Here is a 23,440-nt window from a genome sequence, read left to right as displayed (position 1 = left end):
TAGTAAGGCAAGGCAAGGGGTGTGTGTAGCTGGACTCCAGAGATAAACCTCCCTCCAAGGCCTCTCCAGGAGCTCTACCATTCCTATTCTGCAAGTCAAGTGATGGGACACAGGGAAGGAAAGGGCTGTACTCCTTGGTTTCTGACGTCCGACAGCATTTTGCTTTGTCTTCCCTCCATTCAGGATCTCTGCTGAGGGCGTGGACGTCGTGTTGGACTGCCTGTGTGGGGACAACACTGGCAAGGGTCTCAGTCTTCTGAAACCCCTGGGGACCTACATTTTATACGGTGAGTGTGCACAGAGGGGCAGGGTGAGTCACAGGAGGCACTTGGCTCCAAAACCAGAAATGGTTGGGGGTGTAGGACTAGAAACCAATCATTTTAGTCTGTGTTTGCGTGAAGGCAGGGCCACACCAGTGTGGTCAATGAGAATGAGTAGAACCGTTAAGGGACTTGAAAAATACTAATGGCTTTGAAGGAAGCCATTAGATGGGGGCCAGTGAATGGGATACAAGAGGTGGTGAAGTTGCAGAACACAGACACCACCCACCCCTTTTCTCTAATCTACTCCTGAATATCCCAAGGAATAGGTGAGCCCTGGATTAGCAGTCTATTTCTATTTCTGCACACATGTCTATTCCTGTCTCTGCTCACCTGTCTGTCTCACATGCTTCTATTCACTTGAGTGTGCAAAAGAGTTATGAAGACAAGTAGGAGTAATTTTCCAAGCAAACCCAAGACTGGAAACCTTCCTTTTCCTCTTCTCTTCCTTGTCCACCATCCTAGGCAGGCAGCTCATTTGCATATCAGCCTGTACAATGTCAGAAAAGACACAGATAAGCCACGGTCATATTCTACAGTGAAATGATACTGGAGCGATCTGCTATTTGAAATTCTTGGCACCTTACTGCCCCACAGGCACAATGGAAATTGAGCCTTAACTCTGAGTAACTGAGAAAGAAAATCCTTCTGCTATTAGCTGTAGAGCTTATAAAAGACATATTTGATGTCTATAAATATGATTTTTTTGTCATGATCAAATCACTGTAACAAAAAAAGTTGAGCTTACCACACTTGGGAACCATTTCATTGCTGGGAGTGTTCTGATTGCTTCTGTCCTGACCGTGTGCTTTTCCTGGAGACTGGACACATTAATTATTGAAAAGAGAACCTAAGAAGTCAGTGGACATTGTTCGGATGTCGGATATGACTAACAAAATGTGGATGGACCATCGATTCGTCCTTACTGACCAATTACCGGGATTTCTATTTTTTCCCCCCACGACGTCATTTGGGTGCACTTTCAACTTGCTTATGTCACCATTATCTAATTCACTGCATTGATTACTTGGTGACTCAGGAATAGAAGCCAATGCTGGCATGCTAATGATTGTCATTTGCCAAATCAGAACAGTGATTAACTAATTGGTGACAACTTACGCAGTCCACACAGTCATATATAAAACACGTGTTTTCTTTTGTGGTTTTTGTTGTTCATGAAATAACTATTCTCTGAGAAGAATTTACTCCCGACTCTTTCGGGGGCAAATTGTGACAGTCATTAGAAAGTCACTGGTGAATCATCAGCATTGTTTTTCCCCGTGTTGCTAAAGCTTTCTTCATCCCCACACCTACCATAGAAAACTCACAAAGGCATCTTTTCTCTCTGTGCATCTTAGAGACTCTTTCCCAACTCCAGCTCTATCTCCATCTGCACATTGTTTATTCCAGCTGATGAAACCCAGTTTCTCATACCCTTTGTCTCGAGTGGTTTTTTTTTTTCTTTCCGCCCAGGATCTTTGGACCTGACTCAGTGGTCACGCCATTTCTTTGGCTTCTGAATGTATTTTTTTGCCTCATCTACCTTATTCTGAGCCTCATCTTTCCGTTCATCGATATTGCCCTCCTCAGTTTCCCTGCCCGCTTCCACGAATGAAACTCTTGCTTACCCAGCAATCTAATTCAGATCCTCAAAGTAGCTTCCTATGCAACTTCAATACTCAAGGCACAGAGAACAGACCCAAGGAGACATTTCAGCAAATAGTCATTATATTAAAATGTTGACCTAAATCACTTTTTGTCACACCTGGTTTTCTAAAATAATTGTAGTGTCACCATGAGAAATGTCACTTCCCCTTTGGCTCAGGGACACCTTAGCATTATAATCAACTTCTGATCCCCTATTTCTAAGTCCCTCCTTTTCCCAAGGCTGAATTAAACTTGTTTTTAAGCTTCTACCAATTCTGCACCAAACAACTGTCATCATCCCATGCGTGATAATGAGAAGATACTGAGTTTTCATTAGCAATTGCTTGATCTGGGAATCTTTCCTTGGCAGGCTCATCCAACATGGTAACTGGAGAGACCAAGAGTTTCTTCAGCTTTGCAAAATCAGTAAGTACCATGGGATCTGCATGTTGTCAGTTCCATCTAAAGATGGGTCAGTTGTCTGTCATTTGCATCATCCATTGTCAGTACAGCCTGCATCCCTGCCCAGCTCCATATGCATGGCAGGAACAGCATTTGGACATTGCTGCCTAAAAGAAGCACAGATGTGGGGCTGTCCAGGAAGATGAAAAAAGAAAAACGTGTATCATTATTTCAGCAGGCCTTGTTTGCATGTAGGCATTTCTCTCAACAGTCAAAAAATGAGTTATCATCAGCTGGGTGCCGGTTTCTCATGCCTGTAATTCTGGCCACTCAGAAAGCTGAGATCTGGGGATCCTGGTTCAAAGCCAGGCCAGGCAGGAAAGTCCATGAGACTCTTATCTCCAAATAAACACCAAAAAGCTGGAAGTAGAGCTGTGTTTCATGTGGTAGAGTATCATCCTTAAGCAAAACAAGCTAAGGGACAGCACTTAGGCCCTGAGTTCCCACACTAGTATTGGCACAAATACACACACACACACACACACACACACACACACACACACACACACACACACACACACACACACACACACACACACACACACACACACACACACACACACACACACACACACACACACACACACACAGAATTAGCATCAAAAAGTGGCCAGCCTTTCCCTTTGGCTATTTTCTAGAACAGATCTCTGAAGGCACCTGATATTTCTCTGTGTCCCCATCCTTATGAGTTAGAAATAGAGGTGGAGATCCCTCAGCTTTAACAAACGGGGTATGTGATTACTTTGCCTGCCATTGAGAAGACTTACCTCTGGGCATTCCTCCCACTATGCATGTACACAGCTTCCCATCTAGAGCTATCCATGCTAGAATTAAACTAGCTTGGGGGGCTGGAAGGTGGCTCAGTGGTAGAGCTCTTGCCTTGCATGCATGAGGCCCTGGGTTCGATTCCTCAGCATCACATAAGCAGAAAAAAAAAAGCTGGAAGTGACACTGTGGCCCAGGTGGTAGAGCACTAACCTTGAAGTAAAGAGCTGTGGGACAGCGCCCAGGCCCAGAGTTCAAGCCCCATGACCGGGCCCCCCCCCCCAAAATCTCGCTTGGGCTCTCCTCTGTCTCTGCCCCCCCCCCCCACCTTCCACACAGGAGATGCTGCTTCTTTAGTCTCCTGTGCAGCCCATGCTATGTTGATAGATCTGTCACTCCCATCAGTGTTTATCATACAGACCCTCTATGAGCACCTACTATGTGTGGCTCTGTGCCTTGCATCATGGTATCATGGCGACTGTAGCTGGTCCATTTGGAGCTCTTGTAGCTCTAATAGTCTAATGAGGGAGAGAACCCCAACGTTAGAAATCCATATTACATCGAATCTCAGACAAGGGTAGAAACAGGATGGTAAAAATAGCAGGATGGGTGGAACCTTTTTGATAGGGCAGGCAAGGAGAGCTGGCCATTCTCTGGGTGGTTCTGTGGGGTTTTCTTAGGCTCCTTCTAAGTGACAACACTCACCGCCGGAATCGTCAACCCCAAGTCCCCGACTCTGGAATTTTTATGTGGGCTTGGAAACCTGATGGAAGGGTCATTGGGCTGACAGGCTGTGCAAGAGCAAGAGTGGAAGCTCTTACAGGCCGCTGTTGGCAGCCTGGGCTGGAGACAGGCTCTCTGCCGCTCAGCCGTGTGGGTGACGGGGCTGCAGTGGCATGCGATGCTGACAGGCAGCTGTGGGGAGCCGCGCTGGTTCCGAATGACAGACCGCTGTAAGGAGGTTTTCCCTTCACGCACCAGCTCAACATGCCATGCTCACAAAATCGAGGCAGTGGGCCGGGGCTCTATGAAGGTATTTATAAAGGATAGCCAGGGTGAAGAGACAGATGCTTCGGCTCAAGCAAGGGTACCATTACACCTTGTCGCTGGAGGTCATTCCAGCTCAGAGATCACTCCTTAATTGGCTACAAGTGAATCAGAAGAGAAGGCAGAGAAGAGGAGTGATGACTTTGCTGTGAAAAGTTCCAGAAGAACAAGACTTTTATGTCCATTTGACAAAGGCATGTTTGGAACCAGAGAGAGATTTCTCACTCAGCTGTCTTAAATTATCCTCCATCTTAGAACTGTCACCGAGCTGGCATTTCATTATCAGACATGTCAGTCCATCACAGTGATGATGGTCTCAGGTGAAGCTAATACCCACGGAGCAGTCTCACTCCAAATTAGAGCACTTAGGCACTAAGTCACATGTGTTCCTTCCAAATTAAGATAATACAAGTGTTTATAGCGTGCCCAGTACTCATCAGACACCATGTGCACCTTACATATGTTAACTCACTCATATCATTAAGTGCCTTTCAGCACGATAGCTTCTGTGTGTGTGTGCATGAATACATGTGCTTGTGTACACTTGTGTCAGTGCCTAGGTGCTGTCCCTGAGCTTTTTCACTCAAGGCTGACACTCTACCACTTGAACCACACCTCCACTTTTTGCTGGGTTTATTGACAATAAAAGTCTGATGGACTTTCCTGCCTAGGCTGGCTTTGAACGGCAACACTCCGATCTTAGCCTCCTGATGGCTAGGCTTTTACAAGCATGAGCCACTGGCTCCTGGCTCTAGAATTCTCTCAGCTACAGCTGAACAGCGATGGTAATAGGAATTCTACAAACATTCACTGAGGAGCTGTGGATTTAGTGCAAATCACTTCCTTATTCATTCCTCCCTGTGCTTTGTGATGAGATGCTGGAGACCAAATAGTTGGCTTATGTAGAGCTGATCCAACCTAGCTGCCACCACCCCCGTCTTTGCCCTGGGCGGAGTCTTTGTAACAAGGCAACTCTCTCTTCCAGTGGTGGCAGGTGGAGAAGGTGAACCCCATTAAGCTGTATGAAGAGAATAAAGTCATCGCGGGCTTCTCCCTTTTAAACCTGCTCTTCAAACAGGGCCGAGCCGGCCTCATTCGAGGAGTGGTGGACAAACTCCTGGGACTCTACAACCAGAAGAAGATCAAGCCCATGATGGACTCGTTATGGGCCCTGGAGGAGGTAAGAGCGAGGCTATCCCTCCGCAAATACCTCCTCTCTCCCATCCGGGGAGTCACGTGCGAGCTTTACTAAATGGTTTTTCTCTTGGTTTGTGGGTTTGCAATGAGTGTCCTAAAAATCGTCGCCTCAGACTCTGTGGAGCTGTGGATGGAACAATCATCTTCATGGAGTTCAGGGCTATTCTCAAACCATGTACATTGCCAGTGTTGGTGCTATGAGCCCTGTACACGCATGATACCTGTAGTCACCTCAGGGGCCTATGAGAGACTGAGGATGTCAGGGTGGACGAGAGCTGAGAGGTGGACATGATGGGCATGCTGAGCCCTTGGCAGGTGTTGTCCACCATCTTGTTGAGCATGGTAATTCTTGCTGAAGTGTTGGGTCTGGTGTTGGATTGAGTCTCTGTTCATGGATCTGCCGGAAGTCCTAGGATTGGGAGAAAACTGAGAACCCCAGAATCACCTTTAAAGGTGCTAGATCATGAGTTGTTAGGGACGTGGGATTGGGGGCAGGGTTGAGAAAACCGTTTGGACAAAGGGAGGGCGGAGGCTGGGGTGGCCTCTTGTCAGCCTGGATGGAGGATGCATCTGCAGCTCTGAGGGACAGACATCTCGCTAAGAAGTCTTCCTAGGTCAGGAAGTTCCCAGGAAATACTTTCAATATTTCAACACATGCGATGTGTTTGGGCTCATCTGTTTTTGCCTCTTCATGGGTGAGGTGCTTTTTGGCACATGTGTTTTCTGGACTTCAGGGCATCACAAGTATCTTTAAAAACTGCAGCGAATACTAGCTTCTGTGAGACAGACTAGGGTGTGCTTCCAGAGGGAGCTTTTGCTGTATGCCTGATGGACTAAGCTGGCCCAAACTGAATGGCTTCTCTGAATACCCCCAAACGTCTTTTTACCTAAATATAAATGCCCCCATAGAAGTCTACTGTTTTTCATAATCAAATACAGTCAGCCCTGGATTTGTGGGCTCAAAGTATACCTCTCTTTGTCTGTCTAATATTGCAGCATTAAAAGAAAAAAAGACACACACACATACAGATTGTGATAAAATAAATATATACAGCCAGCATTGGTGGTTCATACTCAAGGAGGCTGAGATCTGAGGATTCGAGTTCAAAGCCAGGACAGGAAGACTCTATTTCCAACTAATCATCAAAAAAAGCCAGAAGTGAAGTTGTGGCTCAAAGTGGTAGAAGGCTAGCCTTGAGCACAAAAGCTCAGGGATAGAGCCCAGATCCTGAGTTCAAGCCCCAGGACCAGCAGAAATAAATAACTAATAAATAAATGTATGTTCAGCCAGGTACCAGTGGCTCACACTTATAGTCCTAGCTAGAAAGGAGGGTGAGATCTGAGGACCATGGCTCAAAGTTAGCCCAAGCAGACAACTGTATAAGACTCTTATCTCCAACTAACCAGACTTGAGGTGTGGCTCAGCTTAGGTAGAGTGCCAGTGGTGAGCTTACAAAAGAAAAGCCAATAGAACAAGGCTCTGAGTTTGAAGCCTGCTACCAACTCCAAAATGAATAAAATAGAAAATAAATACGTGCTCATTACAGGAAATTCCTAAACTAATGAAGAACTTAAGGGGAAATAAACGCATGACCACGTCCCAGAGAAAGCTAATGGAGTTAACATTTCTCCTTGTTTCCTGCCAGTCCTTTTTTTTCCTATTGACAGTGCTCCCTATTATTCTATTGCTTTTTTTCTGTGATTCTATTTCTTGTTCAATTAAATTAGGCAATAATATATGCTTTCCGCTGTAATTGCCAAGATGAAAATCTTTTTAATTTAATGAGTCAGACATCCATATGTTATTCGCAGTGGCATCTCAGTAGGCTAGAATGGGGTGGAGCTGGGCTATATGGAGTTCTCATTGGCCAATGGGGAGAGGAAGCTGGGAATCATCTCTTTAAGATTAACTCATTTGTGAGGAAGAGAAGGAACTTATGCTTAAATGCCATGTCCTGAGGCACCCCAACAAATTTAGTAGCATTTAAGTGAGGACTGAAATTTGAATCTACCGTATGTGTGTGTGCTTACATTCTATATGTGTATCTGTACTTTATATGTTTAAAAAAATAGATTACTTTTCCTTCACCACTGTACTCTCTTGAGCTTTTTTCTGCTCTGGGGCAGAGAATGCTCCTTGAGAGTGACTCTAAAGAAGGTAGGCGTGGCTGAGTGCTGTGGCTCACACCTGTAGTCGCAGCTGCTTGGGATGTAGAGAGAGTAGAATCACAGCTCAAGGCTAGCCCTGGCAAAAAGTCAACAAGATCTTAATCTTGAAGAACCAGCTGGCTGTGGTGATACATGCCTGTAATCCCAGCTACGTGGACGGTATAGCTAGGAGGATGATAACTGAGGCTGACTCCGGGCCAAACACAGACCCCCACCTGAAAAGTAACAAAAGCACAAAGGGCTATGGGCATGGTTCAAGTGGTAAAGCACCTGACTGGCCAGCACCGAGGCCCTATTACCACTGAAACAGAGAAGAAGAAAGAGGAAGAGGAAGCCTTTTTGGAGTAAGGTCCTTTGAGTGGGGATATGCAGGAGCCAGAAAAGCGGAAGTCGGGGCATTTCAGGCAGGAAGACTCTCAAGAGGCAAAGGGAGGGAAATAGAGCCATCTCAGTGACTTTGGGGTGTTCTCCAACTACCTCCAGAGGCTTCTTAAAGGCCAAGGGCATTATCTACCAGGAAAGAGGCGGGGCTAGGCCGGGTCCTGGCTGCTTGTGGAGCCTGGCATTCAAGAGACCTCAGCCAGCTAAGGAATGGGAACAGCAGTGCAGACGGGAACTTCCCGGTGGGCAGCTCTGCTCTCCACGTCGGTGTGAAGAAGGCAGCAGAGGACTCGCCCTCACTGCTCAGGGCTGGCCACAGACTCAGTTGACCAAGGGTACTGAGCAAGAGGAGCCAGGCAGTACTCCGCAGCAGCAAGCAAGCTTTCACTGTCCTGAGGCACAGGATTCTGGGACCTGGTCTCCAGTGCACAGGCTTCCCTCCATCTCCACACAGTGCTGCACTGTACTCTCTTGAGCTTTTTTGCTCCTGGCTGGTGCTCTACCCCTTAAGCCGTGTCTCCACTTCCAGCTTTTGATGGTTAATCAGAGGTAAGTCTCATGGACTTCCGAATGCCCAGGCTGGCTTCAGACTGTGATCTTTAGATCTCAGCTTCCTGAGTAACTAGGAGTACAGGTGTGAGCCAGGGGCACCCAGCTTTGGTCTGGATAATTATTGGCTGGGAGTGAGGTGCATTGTGGGAGAGCCTGTACCATCTTTGACCTCTGCTCACTAGAGGCCATAGCACCCGCCTACTACCAGCAGTGGCAGTAAACACGATGTCTCGTGGGTGGACAAGCCCAGTCCACTAGCCGAGGAGCTACTGAGATGAGTTTCAAGAAGCCAAGCTAGTTAACGCAGTCCCCGGCAAAACAGAGGAGTAATGATTCCTTCGTCAGGTGGATCTTCTTTGGAAGGGAGGCAGCCGGTTACTGCTTGTTTGCCAACATAAGCATCCACAAGCACTTTCTGAGGGCCCTTTCCTGTGGTATTTACAGACATCTGTTTAGAGCTGCAGTTGGGCCAAATGGGGCTATTCATCAAACCCACGCAGCTCTCCTGGCACCAGGAGAGGATAGCAAGCTTATTACTTGGGAGCCTCTGAAGGAGGATTGTAACGATTTCCCCTCCAGTAAATGATTGCACAGAACTGCTTCTCCGACCAGGTCTATAACTCCATTGATGGAACAGGTAATCCACGAGGACTCAAGGAAAATATTCTGAAGCTCTTAGAGCCCTCCAACAAGAAGATTTAATAATATCAGGGACTATTAAGGTTTCCTTTTTGCCATCTGTCTTTGACTTTACTGTAAATTTAATACGCCAAGCAAAGCAGGGGTATCATGGCCTCAGGACTGCATCCAGATACAAGCGTGCAGCTGTGCATTAATCTGAGGGAAAGGTGGAGTGCACACACAGTACAGAGCGGGGAAAGGGACAAAATAACACCTGTCTCTGTCCACTATAACTGGAGCACCTACTATGTGGTGGAGCACCTACTATGTGGTGGAACACCTACAATGTGGCAGAGAACGTACTGTGTGCTAATACTATGTTGAAATTCCAAGTCTGTAGAAGGCGTAGACATGTTTCCTGCCCTTGAGTTTATGGTTTAGCTTTGTTTTTGCAGTCCTTGGGGGAGGGGCTTGGTTCAAGCCCCATACAGGCACTCTACCACTTGAGCCACACCCCAGCTCTGTGATTTAGTTTTTGAGAGCAAGCTAAAACTTATGAAATAATGAGAGAAGTACTTGCTAACCAACTGTGGTGTATCGGTTCCAACTGTAACTGGATTGGAAAGCCAGAGAGAACACGATGAAGCTGGAATGAAGATTCAGCGATGGTTTCCAGGATGAATTGGAAAGGCTGAAATTATTGGGATGATGATGTAGTTCTCAAAAAGCTGCTGTAAGAAAGGGATGGAGTGAACAAAGTCACAGAAGAGGACGTGCTGCCGAAGGACTTTGAGTTCACATCTGGCTGAGGACGCCATTCCCCTCCTCAGTTTCCCAAGGTCACCTTGGCCCCCAGTATAGACACTGCAAAGATGTACACAAGCCATCACTACCTACTGGTAGTTACAACCACTCTCGCTCATTTGCCACTCAGTGGTACCAAGGGGATGCACGTTCTGGTTGATAATTTTTAAGATCTCTTACTAAAGATATATGTGGTATTTTATATTATTATTTCCATGAAGGTTTATGACTTCACTGTCCAATAGGAAACTATTAGACTATTAATCACATGTGGCTGTTGAAATTTCAGTGAGTTAAAGTTGGTCACATTAGAAATATGACCCTTGCCACATTCCATGTGCTAAGAAGCCACCTCTGGCATAGTGACTGTCCCCTCCACAGGGCAGAGATAGAATGTTGTGGTCATTGCAGAAAGTTCCAGTCTGTGAGATGAGCTCATCCTTCTTTCTGAAGGTAGGAAGAATCCGTCCCTGCTAGCATTCTGTCACGGATGACTTTGAGTCAATTATGTTAATTATGCCTTTCTCTGGTGTATCTCCCTTTGGCTTGGTGCAGTGAAGGTCATTGCCCAGATGCATTCATGTCTTCGATGCAAATATCCCTAATCTCTATCTTTTGCCTGCCTTTTTTTAAAGCTCCATGATGTGGGTTGTCGTTTGATCACACACACGCGTGTGTGAGTGCGCGCGCACACACACACACACACACATAACTTGAAAACACCACAAACTCCAGACACCATGTGCCTTACAAGAAGAAAGAAAGGAGAAGAATGGCCGCTAAGTTTGGAGGGTCTCTCTTCTGGGATGGGACAAGAGGGTGCAGGAAGATCATTGTGGAGCACCAGCCTCCAGGAGACAAGGCTGTCCCAGAGAGAGGCAACAGCCAGTTCTAAAGTAGCTGCAGGCTTCAATTTCCACACCAAACCTAGAAGTTAAGAGAGAGTGAAGCCACGGCCTCTGAAACAGATGCCTGGACTCAAACTCGGAGAGAAAGACGGGTAGCCATTAACTCAGTTGCGGTGGATGGCAGCGAGCTTGTGTAGACCTTCTCTATAGGAGGAGCTCTATCAACACAGCAGTCCGTAAGGCCTGTCTCTGGGTGCTTCAACCCAAGTACCAGGAGGACAGCCAAGAGAGCGCTGAACAACTATCCCTACTACAAACATCTCGAGGGAATTCATGCTATGCCCAGCATTATTCTAAGTACTTCATGCGTTAACCCAAAGACCTGGATATTACTCTTCTCATCTTACAGATGACACAAATAAGGCTTTGGGGAGGTTTGAAATTCTCAACAATCTCTCCCCTCCTGGCCCCAGCTTATAATCGCATTGGGTGGACGTTTGAACGCCAGGGAAGTCTAATGGAATAGAATTCATTAAAAAGAAAAAAAATAGTGGCAAATAAACAGCTCACTGCACAAAAGGATGAGCTCCATAATTCTATGCGCAAACACTGCCTGGTGCGTTTCTGTGTGCCGCTTGCTTCGCCAAGCCCTGCACCTCAAATTAACTCATTTCATCTGCTTGATGACCCTGAGGGGTGGCACACTTACTGTCCCTGGGACACAGGTATGGGAATGGAGGGGTACAGCGATGAGGAAGTTGCCCCAGATCCCCAGCTCGAATGTGGCAAAGCTGGCGTTCTATCTTTGAGTTCTTCCCTATAGGGCATAGAGAAGCCCGGAACCAGGCATTCCCCCACCACACTCCTTATAGAGATAGCAGATGAGAAGTCCACAGACAGGCACTATCTAAGGACCGCTAAAACTATTTGGATGGGTCCTTACTGCCGTCCCCCAAGGGACGCCTTTGGATTGGACCCAGGGGTGCTGGTTGGCGTTTTTTGGAAAGTTGTTATAGTAATGCAATGAGGGCAGAAGTGTGGACACAGAGGTTCAGGAAGGGAATGCTAGATAAAACAGGCTGATAAGCAGCACAAGCCTCCTGCTTGGCCTACAAGAGTACAAATAGCCTGGGTACAGAGCGGAGAGGAGCCAAGTTAGGGAGGAGGGCTGCTTAGAAAGTGGATTCGGGGGCTGGGAAGGTGGCTCAGTGGTAGAGCGCTTGCCTTGCATGCCTGAGGCCCTGGGTTCGATTCCCCAGCACCACATAAGCAAAAAGAAAAAATGCCAGAAGTGGCGCTGTGGCTCAAGTGGTAGAGCGCTAGCCTTGAGCTGAAGAGCTGAGGGACAGCACCCAGGCCCAGAGTTCAAGCCCCACGACCAGACCCCCCCCCCAAAAAAAAAAGAAAAGAAAACGGTTTCGGCTTTCTCCAGCACAGGGGATTGTGAGGAATAGAAAGGCCTACTCCCAGGTATCATGGCTTGTTCTAAAATTAGAAGCCGTGATGAGTAGCCCAGCTCTGTGGATGTGTTAGAAACCATGGGGTTGGACACAGGAGACGTGGGTTCTGTGGTATGCTGTAGATCTTTGTGGTTGGATAATTTTCTGCAAGGTGTCAAACCAAAGACAGCACAGGATGTGGTCTGGAAGAGTTCTGGGGCCTGGGGCAAGCATGTCCCCCTCCATCCCCTCCCCAATGCAGCATCCCCAGTAAGATCTGAACTGAAATGATTCAGTCTGTAGGAGAGACCACAGCACATTGCAGGATTAGCTTCATTCATGGCCCAGGGCTCCTGACTGGGATTCTGCAAGCTTTGGCACTGAGTACATTCCTGGTATGAAGGAAATGGTCGTCCTTGCCTTCACGCCTGTCACTTGGCTGCAAATAGATCACAAAACTGTATTTCCTTCTCAGCCAGGGACAATAATGCAGACTACTTCGGGCTATGTTTTTGAAAATTCTGCTGCTTCTGGAGACTAGATGTGTTCTTTGTGCCTTTGATGGAGAAATCGCTTTATGTTTCTTTTTTTTATTTTTACAAGAAGGCCACAGAGGACCATTTTGAGTATTTCCCCATCTGTGGTGATAGTTATTCACAGATTCTGATCTAGTTTCTGGACGAGAGCTAGCCTGAGTTCTGGTGAACTGTATCCTAGAGCTTATGTTTGGATTAGAGAACATGGGAATAAAGGTCATGCCCTGGTAAGCAAACACAGTGTGGAGTTCGCTTCTACCACCACCTTCCAAAGTATTAGCAACTCTTGTTTTCTCTTTAGTTTTCTCCATTGGCAATGGGGATCCTAGCCAGGTACCAGTGGCTCAAGCCTGTAATCCTAGCTACTCGGAGGCTGAGATTTGAGGAATTGTAATTCAAAGCCAACCCAGGGAAGGAAAGTCTATGAGACTCTTGATCTCCAATTAACCACCAAGACATGGAGCTGTGGCTTGAGTGGTAGAACTCAAGGCTAGTGCCTTGAATACAAATGCTCAGGGACAAGGCCTATGCCCAAGACTGGCACAAAAAAGAAAGAAAGGAAGGAAGGGAAGGAAGGAGGGAAGGATGAAGGGAGGGAGAGGAGGGAAGGGAGAGATTCTACCCTGTTCCCTGTTACTAAGGATTTTACCATTATTGTGCCATGATTGCATCCGTATGGATCTGAACTCTTGTGAATTTCAAAGCACTCTTCTGCTACAAGGCATATTCTAATCTCTAGAAATATCTCTAAGTAGGTGGTATAAGCACTTGGACCAATAGGTTTTCTTAACCAATCTACTTCCTCGCTGTTGACCAACAGTACTTCATTACACTGTTCCATTATCTTCCTCACCTACAAAATGAAAACCATTGACCTTGTTTCTCACAGCAATGTGTATTAGGTTGTTAAATGCTGCTAGAACAAAATGCCGCCGGCCAAGTGACTTAAACCAATGAAATGTCTTGCTTCTCAGTTCTGGACACTGCAGTTAGGAAGTTCTAGGATTGACAGGTTAGTTCCTGTGGGTTGGGGTGCGGTGGGGGCACAGTCTGTATACACCTCTCTTAGCTTCTGTACAGGAGTGGCAGTCTTTGGTGTTCAGTGGCTTGTGCACATACCACCCCCATCTCTGCATTCATTTCACCTGGCTTGTCCTTGTGTACATCCCTCACCCAAATTCTCCTTTGTATGAGGACACAGGCCATATTGGATGAGGGCCCAGCCCACTTCCGTATGACTTCATCTTAGCTCTATCTGCAGAGCCTTGGAACTCAGGTCACCGTCTGAGGTCCTGGGTATTAGGACTTCAGCTTAGTGTTAGGGAAGGTCCGGGAGCAACTGCCTTCCTTGTGCTACCCAGCCTTGCCAAAGGCATTTGTGGAGCTGTTTGGGGGGAACAGAAGTTCCTCACTGCACACACAATAAACACAGGCTGGTGTTTGCTTTTCTCCTTCCCTAACCAGCCTGTCTGATTACTAAACCGTTAGCTCTTTGGGGGTGGGTGGTATTGCCAGGATCGTGCCAAGCTCCAGTTAGTCATTTAATGAAATGTAAGTAAGCTGCTACCTGTGGGTTGAATGACGAAGGAAGGGGCGTGGCCCTGAGCCAGGCATGGTACAGAGTGCCTACTTGCATTAGCTCGGATAGATGGCATGGCGATCCTGTAAACAAAGAACGATTATTTTTCCTGTTGTACAGATGAGGAGACTGGGGCTCAAAGAAGAGAGTTCAGTGACCTGAGTAATGGTACACAGATAAGAAGAGCTGGAGCCCAAGTTTGACATTCAGACTGGCTGTCTCCTGAGCTCCAACAGGGGATGACTTTGTTCTAGGCTCTTCTTCCTGCTGGTCCCCATCCCTGACTAGAAGCAGCCATTGGCTTCTCTCATTACAGACAGGTGGCCTTGCCTCTCAAGCCTAGTTTTCTGCATCTGTGAAATGGGATGACCTGAACCTACCTGCCTGCTCCGGAGTCTGAAGTAAGCAGTGTGTAAGGGGTCAGCAGCACGCTGGGTACGAATGCTGCAACCTTACTCTCTTCCTTCCTTTCCATCTCTCTTCTAAACTGTGTCACAGCCAAAGCTTTCCACGCACATGCACAGGTACAATCATTAAGCAAGCATGCTCGACAAACACCAGTTGGATGGGGATATGGAGAATAAGCATTGTTCCACAATCAAGAGCAGACAGCATGTGATCCTCGCCTCAGCACAAAGCTGGACTGGAGGCATGGTTCAATGGGCAGAGCGCCATCTATGAGCAAAAAAGCTGAGCGAGAGCATGAGGCTCTGAGTTCAAGCCCCAGTACCAACATACACGCGCACGCGCGCACGCACACGCACACACACACACACACACACACACACACACACACACACACACACACACACACACACACACACACACACACACACACACACACACACACACACACACACACACACACACACACTCCTCCAAATTTCATATTGCTGTCCCTTGACACTCAAGGCGGGAACAGGCTCTACTGTGAAGGGCAAAATAACAGATGCACGAGAGTCCTTCATATAAAATACTACTACAGTGTCACGTATAATTTATGTAAATCCTCTGGTCTGCTCTAAATCATCTCCAGATTACATATAATCCCTACCACAATATAAATGGCATGTGAGTGGTTGTTAAAGTATTTAGGGCATAATGCCAGGGGAAGTTGTATGTCTGTATCTCTTCACTACAGATACAAGTTTCTTCCCATAGTTTTGATCCCTTGCCAGTTGATTCCATGGCTGGCCCCGCAGGTGGAGAGGGCTGTGACCATAATGTTCAGCCACTGGCATTCCTCACTGACCAGCTCGCATTATTCTTCCTTTTTTTTTTTTTTTTGTCCCTTGTGCTTTCTTCAGGAAAAAAAAACCACCAAAAAGCAAAGACCAATAGATAAAATAAGAAATGTATGATTCATATCCCAGTAATTAACCTCACCTGCACATGACAGAGATAATGCTGATCTGAGTTATTTATATAATGCATCACGTTCCGTAAAAAGTCTTGCATAATTATCTCAATAATGACAGTACTAGATGACATTCAGCAACTATTTCTCATTAATCATTAAAGTTTTTTTTTTTTTTTTGTCGGTTGTGGGGCTTGAACTCTGGGCCTGGGCGCTGTCCCTCAGCTCTTCAGCTCAAGGCGAGCGCTCTACCACTTGAGCTACAACGCCACTTCCAAGGTTATTTTTCTTCTCTCCACCTAATGAAAGTTGTAAAATGGAATTTAAAACCAACATGCCAAACAATATCTTTTTTTTTTAGTGTAAAAGAATATAGGCCTGAATGAGCTACATATAGCAAAAATGGTAATAATACTTAAAAAGAAATGTCAAGGGAATAAAAAGATCATGCCCCATAGCTTTGTGTTATAATAGTTCAAATGCATGGCATTTTCTTTCTTTAAATTGTTGAAGAATGTTATCTCATGTGGTAGAGTGCAAGACAGGTAAGCAGGAAGTCCTGAGTTCAAACCTTATTACCACCAATAAGCAAATGAAGAATGGGGAGCCTAGGGCTCATGCCTGTGTTCCCAGCTATGCAGCAGGCTGAGATTCGAAAATTTTCAGTTCTTATCTAGCCTGAAAGTGGGGTGCAGGTGACTCACACCCGCAATTCTAGCTACTTAGGAGGCTAAGATCTGAGGATCGCAGTTTGAAGCCAGCCTGGGCAGGAAAGTCTGTGAGACTCTTATCTCCAATTAAACATAAAAAACAAACAAAACAAAAAAACAACAAATAGAGCAAGCCAGAAGTAAGGCTGTAGCACAAGTGATAGAATACTAGCTTTGAGCCAAAGATCTCAGAGACAGTGTTCAGGCCATGAGTTCAAGTCTCAAGACTTACACGTGTATGCATACATGTGTACACACAAGCCAGCCTTAGCAGAAAGGTTCACAAAACTTCATCTGTAAAATAACCAGCAAAAAGCCAGTCTGGAGATCTGGCTCAAGTGGTAGCTGAGCAAGTAGAGGCTGGGTGTTCAAAGCTTGGAATTAGAAAGAAAAAAAACGATACATCACTGGTCCTAGTAGACACCTGTATTAATCTGTATTTATCTACAGACATGCCTTATAGTAAAGAAGAATTTGGCAAGACATTTACTCACCAGACTAGAGTTTTCTCATCTGTAAGTTCTGGATAAATTACAACAAATATCATCAAATAAACACATTGAAAACACTATCTTCCCTGCCGAATTTCAACTCTAGTTTTGATTAACTCTTTTGATTTTCACCTTAAAGGCTAAGATTTAAAAATGCTTTTTGCTGAAAATAAAAATATGGCTCAAAGTAGTAGAGTCAGCCTTGAGAAAAAAAAAGCTAAGCATAAGCACAAGTTTCTGAGTTCAAGCCCTATTACTGGTGCATACATGCACGCACATGCACGCACGCACACACACACACACACACACACACACACACATACTTTTGCTTTTTAAACCAATTTTGGAAATACACTTTGCAGGAAGTAGCTAGCATATACAATACAATCTCTTGGAGCATAGGTTTCTGTAAGAATAGAATTAATACCTTAGCATTTTTAATAGCTACTAAAAAATAATGGCTGTATTTTTACTGTAGACCAACAGGTCTCCAGTATTTGCGGGCCAAATACTGGGCTGTGGTAGCCAATTTTGGTTCTTTGGGGAACAGCACAGACACTTTCTATTTTGGGGAGCAATCAATTATACAATCCCACTTTTGAAAAACTATTAGCATTCAACAGAATAACTATATGCCCCAACAAAAACAAAATGCACTTCAGATGTATTAAAATACCTCTCCTTTTTATTCGTGGTGGTATTGAATTTTTTTTTCTCTCCGCTTTCATTAAAGGCACCAGTGATTTATCGATGTGGTTCATCTATTCTGAGTTTTCATTCATTTATATTCCACTTTAGTTTTAATAGCTTTTACTTCGAGCTTTCTTTTTGGGGCTTACTGCTTTATTTCCTTCCTGTTCAGACTGCCATGATCCACACACCACCCCCACCAAAAAAAAAATCCATAGGATGGATGGTTTAAACCATTTAGGTTTTATTTGGGTGAGGAGGCTGAGAGTCCAAGGTTAAAATGTCAGCTGATTTGGTACTTGGCAAAGGTTCTCTTAATGGTCTCTAGACAACTTTCTTCCCAGTGTATTCACACCAGAGAAGCACCAGCTAGCTCTCTCGGTGTCTGTCTTAAAAGTGCTCCACCGTTATAAGCTCATCCAGCTCTAGGACACCCCCCCCCCGACACCTTTTATACTAAATCCCCAGCTTTAAATGTCTTGAAGGGGAGTCAGGGCTTTGCGTTGCGAAGCTGGAGGAAGACCATCTTTCAAGCTATAACCCCTCCCAAATTCCCTAGAAGAGGTTTAGGTCAAGCTTTCTTTCCTAAGAATTTTGAGTGGAGAAACATGAATGAAACATCTCCTCGCTCAGGTAACGAGGCACTTAATTTTTGTTTTTTCATTTGTAAACCAACTTGCCTTTACTGAGCATCTGCTGTTTACTCAGCCTGGAGTGGGGCCTGGAGAGACAAAGTGGTAACAGAGAAATGTGCACAGATTAAAATACTGTGTTGTTGTTGTTGTTGTTGTCTGTGGCTGGGAATGTAGCTCAGTGGTAGAGTGCTTGCCTAGCATGCATGGAGCTCTGGGTTTGATTCCTCAGTACTGCATACACAGAAAAAGTGACACTGTGGCTCAAGTGGTAGAGTCCTAGCCTTGAGCAAAAGAAGCTCAGGGACAATACCAGGCCCTGAGTTCAAGCCCCAGGGTGGGGACAAAATAAAATATTGTGTTGTAAGTTCAGGGTGGACAGAGGGCCTTGGAAAATAGCAAATGAGAATTTTAGCCCTGCTTGAGGTGATTATGAAAGACCATTTAAATTATCCCCTAGCTCCGACTGTACTGGACTTCATGTGCATGTCCCTTGTTTTTGGCAATGCCTAAGAATGATGGCAAGTTTTAAGTGCTGGAAATAGTTTCCCTCTGGCTTAAAAATAGAAAAGAAGGAGAGAGAAAGGTTACTTATTATATTGGTTGGCACGGCTTCGTCGTCTGTAAAGAATTGCAGGCAAAATCGAGAACCCGAAGGGGACAGCTGGAGGGTGGCTGGCGTTACTCTCCCCGAACTCTCCTTTGTGCCAGGATTCTAACCCCTTTTTTTTTTTCACTTAAAAAACAAACAAGAAGTTTCCTCTGATGGTTTTAGGCGAAAGCTTGCAAGCAAATACCAGAACCATCTCTGGAAGACATTTCTCAGTTCAGAGCCATTTCTATTACTGTTTTCTACCATGGTTTCCGCTTGGATGGTGTCCTTCCGTGTCCTTTGCTCCCCTGGGTCCCTGTCCCGAGGCTGGCATCGCTCTCTTCCTCACAGAGCAATCCGCATCGCCAGGGGCCGATCTTCAACACGTGTAGTTTTATCTCCATAGCACTTCCTAGCTCAGGACTGCAAACCTCATAAAAAGGAGTTTTCTCCCTCCTTTCTCAGGACCTGCCCCTGAGCTTGGCATTTTAAGTCGATCAAATGCCAAGGATTATGGATATGTCTTTCACCATCGATGCTTTTAGTGCCTGCTTAGGGAGAGTAGCAATAAAAGCAGGGAATGGCATTGAATGATTAGATTATAACAGCATAGACAACAAGAGGAAAGCCATGACAGGACCCTCCAAATTGAAAGCTCAGATCATAGGAGCTGTGGGCCAGTTGTACTGGTACCTGCCTTGAATTCCAGCATTTAGAAGGCTGAAGAAGGAGAGAGAAAGGCAAGTTTGAGTTCAGAGCTCCGGACCTACCCAGGCTACTTAGTGAGATCCTGTCTTAAACAATAGGTTTTTTAAGAGTCCAGAAAAAGCCAAGAACATTTAAACCTATGAAAGGGTATATGGTTGTTGTCTGATAGCAATGATTATTCATAGCTTAAAAAAAGAAGAGAGAGGAACTAAGGAACACAGGAGGGCATGGGCAGAGGATGGTGATGAGATGAACATAATGGTGATGATGATAGCAATGATGATGCTATAACAGTAACAATAATCAGTACACTCCAAGTCCATGTACTAAGCACTGCCCAAAGCACTGGAAATGAGCTGTATTTCATTTAATCCTCACAACAGATATTAGAAGTAAATCTTACTACTTTATCCCTGTTGCACAAAGAAAACAAGCATAGAGGAATAATCGTTTGTGAACCAAGTCACACGGTAGTGCTAAAGAAAATAACTGAAGCTGGGCACTGGTAGCTCACACACCTGTAATCCTAGCAACGCAGGGCTGAGATCTGAGAATCATGATTCAAAGCCAGATCAGGCAGAAAAGTCCATGAGACTCTTACCTCCAATTAACTATTCATGGTAGGGAACAGCCGAGCACCCCAAGAGTTCTGCTTCAGAGATCAGAGTTCAAGGCCTACTTGTGCCCCTTGGTGGCTACACAAATATGAAGTTCAGAAGGCACTTGCCACCTCTTCTGAAAATCGGAATGTCCTGCTCTCTACCTAGGGTTCTAGCATCCAATGTAAATAAGCCACTCCTGGCGGTACATGCCTGGCCTCAAACTGTCATCTTCTCTGATCTCTTCTGCCTCCCAAGTAGCTAGGATTGCAGGCCTGAGCCTCTGTAGCTGGCTGGTATGGTTTGTTTAAACTGTTCCTAAAGTAATAATTACCATATGTTTAGCTCCTTTTTTTTTTCTTTTTTTAAGGCAGGCACAGCTTCACACTGACCTCTGTCATTTCTTCCACTTTGTTGTTAGCATTCTTGGCAAAGAGTGCTCTCTGATTCGTGTTGATCGCCTTCCTGGTGACATTAGTCATTTTCACAGTTATCAGCCAAGCCCTGCTGGAATTCCACAGACGGGGCTTTGATAAAATATCATCTTTGTGTATCCTTTCGTGAATCAAAGTTTATTACTCATCCAGCAGCACTGGAAAGATTTAGATAAGAGAGACTGTGGAGTAATCTGTCTCCTTGGCTTCCTGGAGACTCTGAGATATAACCCAAGATTCTCAATTCCCCTTGGACATCAAACTTCATTCACTAAGAAGTAATTTGGAAGGATGGGGGTGGGGAAGGGTTTGGAGGAAATCAAAGGTCGTCTTTGTGGCTAGGAGATCAGAGGCAGAAGTGGGACCAGAAGAGAGGGAAACTGGAAGAGAGGAAGAGATCAAGAGAGGCATTGAGACATCTTTGCACGCTGCAATGTAGCCGGTAGATGGAAGATATACTGGAGCTTTCTCATTACAGGGAGATTGACTTTTAGTGAAGCTGTGCCTTTCATCATATCACCTTTAATATTGTAAAAATAACAAAATTGCTAAAGGGACTTAGGTCCCACACAGGTTTAACAGAGGTCATTAAATTTCATTCTAATTCAGTCCCAGAGATCCTGTCCAGCTTCCAATCATTGCAATGATGAAGATACTTTTCACTGGGAGCCCCAAGAATGAACCAAAGTTTTGTTAGGTTTTGGTTTGCCTGAGATAGTTTAAGGGCAAAGATAAAAAATGTTATCTGCTTTCAGACAATAGACATAGGAGGCAGACACTAGTGGCTCATCCTAGCTATGCAAGAGGCTGACATCTTCCTGCTCACATTAGACTCCATTGGTCTTCTCGTCACCCTAGGAAACCTCCATTGAGTTGGCACCCAACTAGGCCAGGAGACAGAGAAATGAGGAACAGGTGCATGTGCTTGAATCCGCTCTAGCGAGAGACAAACTTGGAAGGAATCCATGTCCGTGAGTGAGTGGGGAGCCTTGGGAGTGCAGAGCTCACTCATGAAGCAGTTCGCTGACTGGCTGCAGAAACGAGGGCTTCCCAAATAGACCTCGCACAGGCTTGGCCCAGCAGCTCTTTAATCTGCGGTCTCAGCAGCCAGCAAGGGGCGATGCGGTAAACTCACTAAGCTAAGTACTCACACAGACATTGAGACATGCTTTTGCTCATTACATCCCAATCAATGGCACCTCCATCCACACAGGAAACCGAGAATGTAATCTCCCCCTTCCTGCAGACACAAATACACACATCCTTTGCCCTCAACTCCTCTCTCGTCATCTGAAAACCACTGGTAGAATCCCACCTGACTTGCTCTCTTAGACTCCTTTGCTGGCTGCTCTTCTGTTCCTCCCATCCCTTTTCCTTCTCTCTGCTCTCCTTGTCTTGCCATGATGCTTAATTGAATATCAGGCCCGAAGGCCTGCTGGGAACATAGGCATTTCCCATGGTGCACTTGGCTGACCTGTGCCATCAGAAGACCACCTTGTCCAATTGTTTTTCAACACTGCATTCCATGCCCAGAAATGCAGGTTTTAAATAGGAAGGGAATAAGCACTGGTGGTTCATGCAGAAGGCTGAGAGAAGGCTGAGTGAGGATCAAGGTTCAAGCTCAGCCTGGGCAGGAAAGTCTATGAAACTTTTTTTTTTTGTCAGTCATGGTGCTTGAACTCTAGGCGCTGTCCCTCAGCTCTTCAGCTCAAGGCAAGCACTCTACCACTTGAGCCACAGCGCCACTTCCAGTTTTCTGAGTGGTTTATTGGAGGTAAGAGTCTCACGGACTTTCCTACCCGGGCTGGCTTGAACCATGATCCTCAGATCTCAGCCTCCTGAGTAGCTTGGATTACAGGTATGAGCCACTGGCACCCAGCCTATGAGACTCTTATCTCCAGTTAACCACCAAAGAGCCAGAAGTGGAGTTGTGAGTCAAGAGGCAGAGTGGCTAGCCTTGAGTACAAAAGCTCAGAGACAATGCCCAGTACGGAATTTAAGCCTCAGTACGGACACACACACACACACACACACACACACACACACACACACACACACACAGATTATAATAATAAAAATAAAGTAGGAAGGAGGGGCACACACACACACACACACACACACACACACACAGATTATAATAATACAAATAAAGTAGGAAGGAGGGGCATCCCGTCACTTTATCTGTCCCTCTCTTCTTCCCTCTCACCCTGAGTACAGGAAATTCCCCTTATTTATCCCTGAGCTCAGGAATGTATAGCCAGCTCAAGACAGGTTCCCAGTTAATGTTTGTTCGGTGGGATAAACTCTCTTTCTCTCATGAGCTTAGCATGGCTGTTAGTTAAAATTAAGTTGCTTAGAAGGCAAGAATCATCCATCATCCCTTCCTATCTAGTTTATTGCTTCTTCAAGAGAGCCTTAGCTAAACAAACAATGCTAAGGCATCCATCTTGCCTCATACTATAGGCTCTGCCAGTGGAGAAAAGGGGGAAGTCATGGAAAAGAGCTAGCTAGCTATGAATAAGAGACTTTTTAAGTCCCTGTGGAGTGTGTGTGTGTGTGTGTGTGTGTGTGTGTGTGTGTGTGTGGTGTTTTGCAATTCTGCAATGCTTCATCTGCAACATTGGTGCAGGTTGGGGGGTTGGGGGCAGTCCTTTGTAGTTCTTGATTTGCAGATCACACCAGGCTCCTGAGGGATGGGCGCTGAACCTAGCCTGGGTTGCTGTTTTGATTGGAAGGATGCTGGGCTGATGAGTTGAAACAAAACATTCTCCAATGAACAGAAACGGAGCTTGGAGCTGGAATGTGAAAATATTCGGCATCAGCGTTGCCAGCTAGCTTGTTTGAAATGAATTAGAAGTGG

At 45.6% G+C, this 23,440-nt stretch overlaps 1 protein-coding gene across 1 annotated transcript in view; it reads left to right on the top strand.

The window, feature by feature from the left end:
• Positions 1-23,440, top strand: part of LOC138826686 (synaptic vesicle membrane protein VAT-1 homolog-like) — a 97,680-nt gene that overhangs the window by 52,126 nt on the left and 22,114 nt on the right. Inside the window, exons 5-7 of the mRNA XM_070021916.1 lie at positions 184-287; positions 2,338-2,393; positions 5,227-5,421. Coding sequence (XP_069878017.1) covers positions 184-287; positions 2,338-2,393; positions 5,227-5,421 — 355 coding nt within the window. The remainder of the gene's footprint in view (positions 1-183; positions 288-2,337; positions 2,394-5,226; positions 5,422-23,440) is intronic.

This window comes from Dipodomys merriami, unplaced genomic scaffold (genome assembly GCF_024711535.1).
Source record: "Dipodomys merriami isolate MVZ:Mamm:240054 unplaced genomic scaffold, mDipMer1.0.p SCAF_148, whole genome shotgun sequence".
NCBI lineage: Eukaryota > Metazoa > Chordata > Mammalia > Rodentia > Heteromyidae > Dipodomys > Dipodomys merriami.
This window is presented reverse-complemented; position numbering and strand designations above follow the sequence as displayed.